At 36.7% G+C, this 12,038-nt stretch overlaps 2 protein-coding genes across 2 annotated transcripts; both read right to left on the bottom strand.

The window, feature by feature from the left end:
- Window positions 1-806: 806 nt before the first annotated feature.
- On the bottom strand, window positions 807-5,476 carry LOC103478537 (serum paraoxonase/arylesterase 2-like). The gene is made up of 9 exons (XM_008432442.3): window positions 4,560-5,476; window positions 4,288-4,355; window positions 4,019-4,074; window positions 3,605-3,773; window positions 2,440-2,563; window positions 2,148-2,345; window positions 1,444-1,525; window positions 1,097-1,225; window positions 807-996 (listed from the first exon to the last, which is right to left on the bottom strand). Exons 1-9 carry the CDS (start codon window positions 4,640-4,642, stop codon window positions 835-837), a joined length of 1,071 nt encoding a protein of 356 aa, XP_008430664.1. The 5' UTR covers window positions 4,643-5,476; the 3' UTR covers window positions 807-834.
- Window positions 5,477-5,970: 494 nt separating this feature from the next.
- Window positions 5,971-10,078, bottom strand: LOC103478535 (serum paraoxonase/arylesterase 2-like). The gene is made up of 9 exons (XM_008432441.3): window positions 9,683-10,078; window positions 9,520-9,590; window positions 9,383-9,438; window positions 9,026-9,188; window positions 7,408-7,534; window positions 7,110-7,310; window positions 6,916-6,997; window positions 6,394-6,522; window positions 5,971-6,265 (listed from the first exon to the last, which is right to left on the bottom strand). The coding sequence occupies exons 1-9, from the start codon at window positions 9,757-9,759 to the stop codon at window positions 6,104-6,106; spliced, it is 1,068 nt and encodes a 355-aa protein (XP_008430663.1). The 5' UTR covers window positions 9,760-10,078; the 3' UTR covers window positions 5,971-6,103.
- Window positions 10,079-12,038: the final 1,960 nt, after the last annotated feature.

Consider the following 12,038-nt stretch of genomic DNA (forward strand, 5'->3'; position numbering starts at 1 on the left):
TATAGTTGTTGTTTTGTTGTGAAAGCAGGTACACTGAGTAATATTTTAATTAAGCTTTAGATTTTTTTATTTAACACAAAAAATGAACAAAGCAAACAAATTTACTAAAAAGAACCATTGTAACAATTTATTAGATTATGTTATATCTTTGAAATGAAATGGAAACTGAGTTGGGAAGAGCCATGATGGCTAATAAATGGTAACTGGCCAAACCCACTTTATCCAGCCCAGAGGATTTGACAAAGTGCAATTTAAAATATATTGCTTAAAATAAGAGACATAATAACCTGGCCCTGATAAGAGCCTTTTCAGTAAATGTGCTTTCTCTGTTGATTTTGGTAGGTATGAAAACAATAAATGATTATAAAATTGTGAAGTTTTGTTGAAAAGTGCTATGTAAAGTTTTATTGATTGATTGATTGAAAGTATACATTTCCAGACTGCGTAAAAAAACCTGATGTTTATATTTGAGTCATTATGCATAACTGCTACCCTGTAGGGGCCAACGGGAAAATCCACAATAAATACAATACTTCCAATTCTTGCTTTTAAAATTGACTGACATTGCGTTATACAATGTTTCCATGTTGAGTGTGTGCAAACGAAACTGCAGAACTGTATTCATCATTCATATCCGCCTATTTTCAGTCTTAACTATTCCTACATTTTTGACTGCTGCATCTAAAAAATCTTTTTAGATGTGTAGCAGGTCCAAGTGTAAATACCAGGAAAAAAAGTTATCCTGTTTTCTCGTAATCTTCTATGACAAACCAAAACAGTTTCATTGTACAAGAGAGATAAGCAAATTATGTTTTTGGATAAATAGCGGTCAGTTTATTTCAAAGCACAGTACAGGGCTTTGTGAAAGATTGTCCCGATGAGCAGCTTCCCCTCGTAAGGTGCAGCAACGGTGGAGCCCATCAGCTCATGACCATCGTCTCCATACTCCAGGGTTACCACTGGATGATCTGAGACAATGTTCTTGATCTTGATGATCTGCAGAGAAGGTTGTTGGCAGTTATTTTATAACAATTGTACAAGCATGAATTGTAAAAGAAGAAAAGAAACAGTAAAAAAAACCAAAAAAAACAGAGACCTCTGAGCCAGGAGGATCTTTACGATCAAAATTGGACAATTTGGTGGCATCCGGATGGCAGCCCAGCCAGACGTCACCTGTCATGTGGTCCACCTCAATATTATCGCAAAGTGTTCCAACTGGAACAGACTGTTGAAAAAACAAACAGTACAAAAATAACAAAATCTAAAATAACAGCACATAAAATAAAATCATAGCAAAGCGCAACTTCTTTTTATATGTTGAAAAAAGACCTTTGGAGCAAACAGAAAGTCCGAAGATCAGGGGCAGTTTGTAATGCTGACAACGTATCAAAAGGCAGAACCGTCTTTGTCACTTCCAAGATTAAGAAACACGAAAACACACACCTTAATGTACACCAACCGTTCTCCATCTAATCGCTCAAAAACATCCACCTCATGGTCCAGAATATCAGAAACATAAATATATCTGTTGGAAAAAAAACAAAACAGCATTTGTCTAATACTTCCATCACTTTTAAAACTTTAGCATTATTTACAATGTGTTTTCTTAAAGTAAGAACTTCCATCTACTACTGGAATATTTTAGAGCATTCCTTCAGCTGAAAAGCATTCCTTCGCTTTACAAAGATGCTAATTTCGTTGTGCTGCATGAGCAACACACGCCTGCAGTTCCTAACGTACATTGGTGTTCGCACATTTTTCACAGTAGCAGAGTTTTGGACTTAATCTGCCTGTGGCTCTGGAAAAGGAGGCCTGACCAGGTTCTGAGTGAATATACTGTACAGTACATGTACGCACTTTTCAGAACAATCCTGTGTAATTAGTGAATTTTCTCAGTCACTGAATTTTGGAGTTTCCCTTGATGTAAACCATGATCATCATTGTACCGGAGATAAATTCTAAACATATGTTTGGCATCTTATAATATGTGTGTAATAAAAGCATATTATATTAAAGCTTCACTTTCTATAAATAATTACTATGATAAATTAACTTTTTTACTATGTAACATATTGAGGTACACCTCTAAATCACCAGATTCATCGTGCATACTGTCATTGTTAACAATAAAACGAGCTGAAAATAACCTTTTGTCTGGAGATATATTTATCCCATTTCCAGACTGAATGCCACCAGCTGCCTCCCTCACTTCCTCAGGGCTGTAGTACACAACGTTACACCAGGGCATACTCAGGATGACAGTTAGCAGATGAAGTGTATAACTAAAATAACGATCATTTGTCGCATAGAAATGCTCTGGTCCAACGGCGACAATGTCGTTCACACTGAAACAAATACAAGCAATAATAAGATGGATATCCAAACATGTAAAACATACTGCTGAAGGTAAACCAGGAGGATTTATTGAGCAGTTAATACCTGAACAGCAAAGGATGGGCAACAGTCTTTAAGTGCACAAGTGTGTCCTCCCCAACAAAGCGAAAGATCTCTACCTGGCTTTTTTGCTGAGGATGATTGACAACGAACAGATATATAGAGTCATCTGTAAAATAAATAGTTTTCTGTTGTTAGACTGAGTGTGATTTTTGCTGCTAAACCTATGTATTTGATAGCATGTTTTGCTCTTTGACAATCTATCAGGAGTTTATTTTCTACTTTGACATAGTTCCAGTCAGTTTTCATGTAAGGTTCTCTGCACAGCGAGAAGCTTGTTAGAGGTGCAACAGGGCTAAGGAATATAATCCAAATATTGGAGAATGTGTGTGAATATAATTGAAGTTGTTCAGAACCCATTCTCTCCTTCCCCAATAGGTTGAACTCAATTTTATAACAAGTCGCTGCTGTTTTGGGCCTTCCTACTTCATTTGTTGTCCCATAAAGGCAGCATTTTATACCCATAAATTTAACTATAGCATAGAATGTACATTTTCTTTGAAGTTAAATATTTTTCATGTATTATGGGAATAAATTATCACACAAATTCTCAAATTGTGCTTATCACTGTGTGAAAGCTATGATCTGTCTGTTGCTAAGAATAGTTCAGAATGCTCTTTGGACTCTTTTTCACATTGAGTTCACTAATCTTACCCCCAAATTCACTTTGCAGTTAATAGTTAAAACTTACTTACCTACATTTAAAACCATTGACTTAGATATCTAAACTAATGAACAGCATTACAAATGTGCTGAATTGTATATCCTTCAATGAATAAATAGCACAACTCTGCCATTCATTAAATCCAGTTTTGTTGAGAAAATTGAAGAAAAAAAGGCAAAAAAATATACATTCTCAAGAAATGCTGATCTATTTATGCGTTATTAAATTACTGACTGCAATTACTGCATTTCTAAAGGCTTTTTTTATGATCATCAATAAGGTCATAACATTCTACATTATTGCCAAAATGTCATTATAGACTGAAAAAAACTCAACTTTATTTTCAAAAAGGTTTATGTTACTACATTGGTATTAGTTGCTACAATCATTAAAAGCAACCACCAGTGCTGTTCATGCATCGATTGACTTCAGAAACAAATGAGAAAATGATTCCAGGTTATATTTCGAAGCTGGAATGTGTCCTACCTGCTTCATTCGTGTATACACTAATCCCATGCGGGTTGAAAGAGCTGAGGTCCAGTCCTCCTTTGATTTGCAGTTCCACTGGGGTCGGTTTTGGGTGCAACAGATCCAGAACGTACATTTTTCCTGGTTCATTGGAGAACGAAGGCAATCCAAGATAATCATGCAGCCCCTACATGGATAACAGTGACTGTGTTAGAGGTTTTTCTTGACAGTCGACGAGCTATTTTTAGACTTCAACTCTTTTGGTGACTTTTGATTATTTTCCAAATCTATTGTGTTACATGAAAGCCATCCCCAGCCAGAGAGCATTCTCATTATATTACACACTTGAGCAATGAACATGATTCGAATTACAGAGAAAGAAAAAAATCAAACCAGATTAACTACTAGATGTTCAGTGATTAAAAAACATACTGTGCTCAAAAAGGCCAGTCCATCTTTAAGTATAGTGATATCTTCTGCTCCATACTCTGAAAAAAAGGGTTTATGGTATAACTTAATACTTTTCGTTCTTTAAGTCTGTTGTCTTGTTGACACTTGACCTACTTTCAAATGCTTGGACTTCAGACTTTCTTGTTGCTCTTATATGTTACAAAAAGAGCTGAATTAAGTTGGTGCAAAGAAAAAAAAAGAGAGATTTGTGTACCCAAAACAGAAGACACTTCTACATGAAGAATGCATACCTATATAGGGTAAATAACGACACTTGAGATGCTTGACAGGCATTTCTCTGGAGGCAAGACTCAGCCTCCTGCAGAAAAAAACAACTAAAGTCAACAAAACCAGCTTGAAATTTTACGTTTTAAGCTTAGATGGGCCTCTTTTTTTTAAATATAGTTTTAAATAATATTTAACACTTCAAACCGTTCAGGCAATAACTATCGGCATTTACAAATATATTGCCAGTCCTATATCTGCATTTCATCATCGGTCGACAAAAGTTTAGATTACTTACTGTATTTTAAGAAATGCGTGGCCGAAAAAAGCAGCTACAGCGGCAACAGCAGCAGCGATTAGCGTTTTCTTTAGAGCAGCCATGTTTGACTGAACTTCCGAAGTGCGTTTACACGCCTCCACCAAAGATGGCGCCAAGGAGCAACAATTAAAAGTAGTGTTTATGCTTTGGGGATAGAAAATAATCCAAAAACAATATTTTCAACACTTATCTTTAATGTAACTATATTTTTTCTAAATTTATACTAGTTAACTAGGGAGTGTTCCTTATAAAGGACTTAAGTCATTTTGGTAGGACTGTGAAAAGTTTCACATACATAAAATCCACAAGGAGTAAAAACACAAAAAGCTATTACATTCAAGTACGTCTGTTTATAAGAATATTATATAAAAAAGTACAATTATTCTTTTATTTTCGTCTAATCAATACCCCACAAATTTTAAGTGGGGACTTGGAAAAAAAAAAACAGAGTGAAAATACCTGTTTCGACTCTTGAAGAATTGTCCCCAGCCTCAGTCTGTCCTTTGTGAATCTTACTCTGGAATGGGCTTTATTTTACTTCATAATCTTCTGTTTGTCCTGGTTGCTTGTGTATATTTTTTCTTTCACACTTTTCCTTCCCCTTGCCTTTCCAATAATACACTTTGATACGGCACCCTATGAACAGTCAGCTTCTATACTTGGGGGTCTTCAACCCCCAGAGCCACTTTTGCTCTGAGTCCAGCTAAATGTTACATGAACTTTGGAAAGAAAAGACAAGGCTTATAAATTGTGATATCTAATATAGGAAATTTTCACTTTTAAAAAAGCTCAATGTTATTTCTATGCGTTTTAAAATAAAACTTCTATAAAAAGAGGATGGATATATTTTTTTCTATGGAATATTGATATTTCACAAAAATTGTGCAAATCCCCCCCACAACAAACATGATGAAAAGATAGATGCAAAGCAATACTACTACTTTTAGAGTCATTCTGTTGTGCAAATGAAAAAAAAAAAACAATTTCTATCAGCGGATGTTATTTATATACACTGTGTTAGCTAAAAATGTACTTTTAAGAGCTTTTTTATTTCAATTATAAAAATTACAGTGATTAAACCATAACAAACAACCCAAAACCCACATTTTCACAGAAAAGATCATTTTTAATGAACACAAACTAATAACATGAATAATCTACCCATATATTTGAAATGACTGAATTACTGCCCAACACTAAAGGAGAAAAAAAAAAAAAGAAAATTCACTTGTAAATTTTTTTTTTTCAGCTGTGTGGCTCAGTAAGCACCTACTTGGAGAGGCTTTCTTTTATCAGATCCTTTCAAGTGTATTTTCAGAAGACTTTGTAAGGAGAAAACCCTGCAGCACATCACCATTAAAATCATCACCACTCCGTCTAACCATAGAGGTATATCCTGATTTCCATTTTATTGGCTAAACTTCCTTATTTAAATCTTTTACCGTCATGAGGACACCGCTGTCCTCATGGACATGCAAATGTTTTGAGGTGAGACAGTTGAGAGGTTAATCACCTCCATTTGCCTATTTTAAATCACAACACAACGCTTTATGAAACACGGTCCCTATGAGAAGCTTCCCCCCGTAGACAGTTGCCACCGAAGATCCCATGAGCACATTGCCATCATCTGTATACACCTGTGTCACCACGGGTTCATCTGACAGAATGTTCTGGATGCGGATGACCTATAAAAAATAAAATTAAATGTACCAAGCATGATCAGGAGTAATAAATAGTTAACATCACCACCAGCATTATGTCTTAGGAGAAGGTTAATGTTTTTATGTTCTTCTGTTTTAATAGCAACACAAACCTCTGAGCCTGGAGGGTCTTTGGGATCAAACAGGAAAAGCTTCTTTGCATTAATGTGACAGCCCAGCCAAAGGTCGCCGGTTTCAGGATCCACTTCGACGTTGTCACAGAGTGAACCCAGAGGCACAGACTGGTGAGGAAACAAAAATTACTGTGCATCCAAAGAAAACTGTGAAAAAAAAAAGTTACCACTTGAGAATAAGCATGCGCCACACCCATAGTTGGGCAATACAGAGTCTGCTTTTTGACCTTTGCAATTCCAAAAATTTCCATGACTTTTGTCCTTAAAAAAATATTTGTAATAAAGGCAAAAAAGCACTTTTTTAGAAAGCAAGTTGGCTGCATTTTTATTAGACCGCTGCAAAAATGATTAAGTTTGGTGAAGTTTTGCATTCAGTTGCTCAAAAATAGCTGAATATATATATATATGATCAAATCTGATGAAAAAGTAATCATAAAATAACTTCAATTTAAAAAGCACAGCAAAGAAGCCCAGCAAGTTTGCATGCCTGAGTATTTCTACCTTTATTGGTGTCAGTGTGTTGTCTTTTTTCTTCTCCAATACATTCACACTGTGGTTTAATATGTTTGCCACATATATGTACCTATAAGGAAGAGGAATTTTTACAACAGTGATGCAATACACACACACACACACACGCACACACACACAAGCAAACCGTCTCCATGCTGGATACACGAGGCAAGAATCCTCACCTTTGGTCTGGAGACATATTGATGCCATTGGCAAAGTGATAGCCATCAGAGACTACCTTCACTTCCTTAGGACTGTAGTACACGACATTGGTCCAAGGCATAAGCAAAATAACTTCCAATGTTTTCAGGAGTTCGTTGTTGAAGTAGTGATCGTTGGTGGCATAAAAACTCTCAACCCCTACTGCAACAATATCATTCACACTGCAAAGAACAAAAACAGTCTCATATAAAAAATAGAATCATTTTTTTAGATAGATTACAAATTGTAGTAAATTTCAGATTATCAAAGAGTGTTCACCTGTTCAGTAGCTCATGCTTTATGGTTTTAATATGATCTAGGGAGGAGCCATCTGCCACATATTTGAAGATCTCAATTTGGCTTCCAAACTGAGGATGATTAACAACGAACAAGTAGACTGAACCATCTGACAAAGAAACACAAAAAGGAAAGCAACACTTTAGGAACTTCACAAACTGAGCTTTAGGAATTCAAATGAGAGAAATGATGTAAGAAAACTTGAAATGAAAAAAAGTGCCGATCGGGTGTTATGAATTTAATGTTATTTTGATTTTCATACGTAGACTCAAACCATTACATAGAAAAGATTTTAATCAGCAGATGTCATAGTAGTCTGGGAAAAACCAGCCCCTTGTACTACACTGTGCTTCATACAGAGGGTCTGGACTCTCGTCTGTTGAGAGACAATCGTTTCACGAAAGCGATTTTACCCAACCGCTAACGTTTGCCCGTGGCGTGTTACGAGCCAGTTTGACACTATGGAGCCTACTAGAAATTGTCTGCAATGTAAACAACCATCCTCCACTGTGAAGAGAGAAGAGCTGGTCTGAACGAGGTGGCTGTTAATGTTAATCCAATATTTGGAAACATGGCCAACAAGGACTGAACGACATTGTTCACTTCTTCAACTGCCATTACTAAAACTACAGGCAGACTGCAATTCTACAGCAGTAAAGAAAACTTCTTCTGTTTGTTGATTAACCCAGTATAAAAAAAATTTTAAAAACTAAATTACTGGAAACAATCCAGGTCAAAGGGAGAAAGTCCAGACAGGGCTGGAAGCGAGAAGTTTGAGTTGAATTCCACAGAAAGACAGTGGCCAGGCTAATTTAATGTGCTTATTACTCATAATGTTTTACCGTTCTGCTCGTTATAGAACAAGCATAGAAAGCTGGTAGCTGATTTTTTGTCAGGTGGAGAAGTCATTGGCTGCTTCATGAAAAATGTATCTTGTCGCATTTTGAGTAGACTGCCCAATAAAAGCAATTCGTTTATGAATGTTTGTCTAGGCAAGCAAGTGAAAAGTGGAGAAACCCTCTTTCAGTCAGCACAAAGTGAAGGAGGGGCTGTGTTGGCTTACTAAATCCTTCAAGTAACAAATAAATTTTAAAAACTGGTCACAATGGCATTTCATTGAAAGGAGCTTAATTCAATTGAATTGCAATTTATTTTAAATACATACCTTACAAGTAAAGCGAATATATGTAAAAACTATTCAGTGCGTATTGCAAAGAACTGCTTGGTATGCTGAAGTTCAATGCATTCAGGCACTGTGGTAATTTGGTGTTATGAATATATTGCAGAATAAAATGTTTTAGAAGGTTAGAAGTGGTAAAGTTGTTAAGCCACTAAGAAACTACAACTAAAAGTTATCAAAAACAGCAGATGTAGGCCTGAAGGAACTTCTTTAAAGAACACCTCGTTGTCTGCAGTCTGTTTGCACTTATCAGAGGTGATGGGTTATTATAACTTCAGCAATATTACTGCATGTTTCCTAATATTGAGAAGCCCTATACTTTAATAGCACAACCTGGCATAGACTTATAAGCAACAGACAAGAGGAAGCTTAACACTAGCCGTATGTCCTCAATTCCAAAAACCAAAAGAAGCATTTTACCACTTGGATCTGTGTATACGCTGATGCCATGGGGGTTGAATGACTCCAAATCAAAGTTCCTTGGCATACGCAGCTCCACCGGTTTCAGATTAGGATCTTTGAGATCAAGGGTGTAGATTTTTCCAGGCTCATCCGAGGATGGGAATCCAGGAAATTTGAGTCCCTGTAAATATTTAAAAAGAAATAATTTAATCATAAAATAAATCAAGAAACAAATTCTGATTATCAATAATAAATCCGACAGCAATAAATGTCAACAGATTTAAAATGAAATATGACCCTATGTTTGAGTTTGCTGCACGTTTGCTTTATTATACAAGGGCAAAGACTTGGCTGCGTTACAAAATAAATACCCACACCGCTGATAAAGGCAAGGCCGTCTCCCACAATGGTTATATCCTCCGACCCATGTTCTGCAGGAGAAAATAACGAACCACTACTTTAGTATTTTCAAACATTGCTTTGGCTGCATTTTTGGTTGTTTCATCGCTTGCCTATCTTTCTGAGCGCCACGCAGTTGGGGAGATGTTTGTTGCCAATCTCCCTGAAAATGAGGTGCCTTTTGCTGTCGAATTTAAGCACAAAGTTACACTGAATGTAGCAAACAGTTTGAATAAAGACAAACAAAGCAGTGGAACCAGCTGACTTCCACCTTACCTAATATTGAGGACCCTCTCTCCGAGCAGCACCGAAAGTGCTGCTATTGCAACCGAAATGATTGCAAATTTTCCCATTTTCACAGCGCGACTGCAAACTTTTCACACAGCGCTTTAATCTTTATGGGCTCAGCCGCACGAGACGAATCACAATGGGCGGGGTCAATGCTGCTTTCAATAATATAGGACAAATGACAACTGTTTCTTCTTGGCGCAAACAGAGTGGTCGTATTGATTGATCGCTGCGCTGTTTGCATATTTTGGGTTGTGTTTAAACAGAGGTTCACCGGAACAAAAATAATAATAGAAAACATTTATGGTTTTATTCATAGGACATAGGAGGTTGCTTTGTTTGTGAGAATGTGAAGTCGCTGGCAAAAGTAATATCCAACACTACATAATTCAACGAATGCATCATTTTATGCACGTCCGAATAACAAGCTATTCACGTTTTATTAACAGCTTTTTTGTTTCTCACAGAAACCAGAAAAGCAATAAGACGAGGTCTTTTATTTATTTATTTTTACTTGATTGTTTTAAGTTACAAATTATTTTAAAAGATTAGAAGAAATATTAATTTTATTTGATTTATTTGATTTACTCAAACAAATAACCGGCAAATTAGAGAATCAATCGGCACGTTTTCACTGCAGTGAAAAGTCCTTTATGCAGCAAAAGTCTCATCCCACCATGGTTATGTGGTAGGAAGTGACAATAAATATGGATGGACGGACAATGAACAAAATGTAGGACCCCCAGATTAACCTGTCTCTACGGTTTTAGACAACTTTGGACTTGATTGCCTTTGCTCTAATTCCAACCAGTGAGTCAAACACAAACATGTTCACATAAATTTGCTTGGCAATCCCTCTTAATACTGCCTGGACTGCTATTTATTTGCAACTGTATGGGGTTAATTAAAAGATCTGGAAGTAAATGAAGTATTGAATTGGAAACAAAACTCCAGAGAAGTGAAAAATGTCAGTGGTATCTGTGGTCTTGTCCTCGTAGCATGTGCATGTAGAACTTCATGGGTCTCAGTCAAAACGTGTTCCTGTGTTTTTGAAGTTGTCCAACAGATGCTAAGCCTTTTAAGAAGTTCAACAGCTGACTTTGGTTGTAATAGTCACTTGACCCTTTGACCAAAGGCCCACCTGTTCAATGTCAGGTGTTATTTATGAGTCCAATTTCAATCTTTAATCAACCCTAATATTTGTGACTATGGCTTAATCAAATGGAAAACAAAAAATGAATTAGTCTAAAAATTAAGCTAATAAAAAACCAGATATTTAAAACAGAAATGATGCTATGGCCATAATGACTAACAAAATCCTGGTAAAGAATGTTACTTTGTCAGCTGCCCAGCAGTCAGTAACTGAAACCATCAACAGAAAGGCTGTTTCCAAAAAAATGCAATATCATTGGAAGGTTCAGTGGAAAGAAAAGGCGTGGCAGAATGGGTGCAACTGGGATAATCAAAATGAATTATGCACAATAAAGCCCATTACAGTGTTTGCAGTAATGGGCTTGTCTGCTGACAAGGCATGACTTGCAGCTAGTTCAGGGGACCACCACACACAGACGCCTGCAGAACATGGGCGACAACTGGCCCATCCATTATGTTGGGCAACTCTTGAGCCAGCACCAATACCATGTTTTACCTTGGATAATAAAGGAGAAAAGCAACGGGACTGTTGCTCAAGTACTCCAAAGTACTTGAGCAACTTTTTAGATAAGTTACATATGCTTTTAATTTGAAAATCGATGTCTCAGGAACAATGCTGAGAGTCCATTGATTGAGGTCCAGGGTGATGATATGGGGCCCCACGTCTGCTGCCGGTGATGGTTAGAATACTGCCTCGCCCCTGCTGACAAGCTTCATTGATTTTATTTTACAAGCACCAGCTTATGCTGTCAAAAGTACCTAACACCAGTTTTAAAAACCATGCTGTTGCTGTGCTTTATAGGCCAGCACAGAATCTCTGCGGTATTGTCAGAAACATGAGACACCAGACCTAAAAAAAAAAAACACTAAACCAACCGGGGTTTCTTAAACACCTCCACAGAACCAACGGCTGACTCTGTGCATGCCAATGTCCAGTTAAGTGCATAATCTATACAGGAAAAAAAACATGCCTGTCAGCAGGCGGTTATTCTGTATTTGACTCATTTTTACTGGTCTAACACAACTCCAGTTCTCTGATCAAATTTAGTTTTACATAAAAAACATTTTTAATACACCTTTGTGCAATGAATCCACAAGTTTCACTTTTGAACTTAACCGAGACTAGATGATATTGTGAGATTCTATTGAGGCGAATCTGCAAAGTATGGAAAACAAAGTTCATTTTAAACTA

Source organism: Poecilia reticulata, chromosome 16 (genome assembly GCF_904066995.2).
Source record: "Poecilia reticulata chromosome 16, P_reticulata-male-v2, whole genome shotgun sequence".
Classification (NCBI taxonomy): domain Eukaryota; kingdom Metazoa; phylum Chordata; class Actinopteri; order Cyprinodontiformes; family Poeciliidae; genus Poecilia; species Poecilia reticulata.

What these genes read in the sequence shown, in the direction of transcription:
- LOC103478535 (XM_008432441.3), bottom strand. Translation starts at nt 9,759, where the DNA reads ATGGGAAAATTTGCAATCATTTCGGTTGCAATAGCAGCACTTTCGGTG. An exon ending in CGTGGCGCTCAGAAAGATAG is followed by an intron (nt 9,439 to 9,519) that starts GCAAGCGATGAA and finishes TTTCTCCTGCAG; the next exon opens with AACATGGGTCGGAGGATATA. An exon ending in AATATGTCTCCAGACCAAAG is followed by an intron (nt 6,998 to 7,109) that starts GTGAGGATTCTT and finishes TCTTCCTTATAG; the next exon opens with GTACATATATGTGGCAAACA.
- LOC103478537 (XM_008432442.3), bottom strand. Translation starts at nt 4,642, where the DNA reads ATGGCTGCTCTAAAGAAAACGCTAATCGCTGCTGCTGTTGCCGCTGTA. An exon ending in TCGTTATTTACCCTATATAG is followed by an intron (nt 4,075 to 4,287) that starts GTATGCATTCTT and finishes CCTTTTTTTCAG; the next exon opens with AGTATGGAGCAGAAGATATC. An exon ending in GACTGGCCTTTTTGAGCACA is followed by an intron (nt 3,774 to 4,018) that starts GTATGTTTTTTA and finishes TTATCCATGTAG; the next exon opens with GGGCTGCATGATTATCTTGG.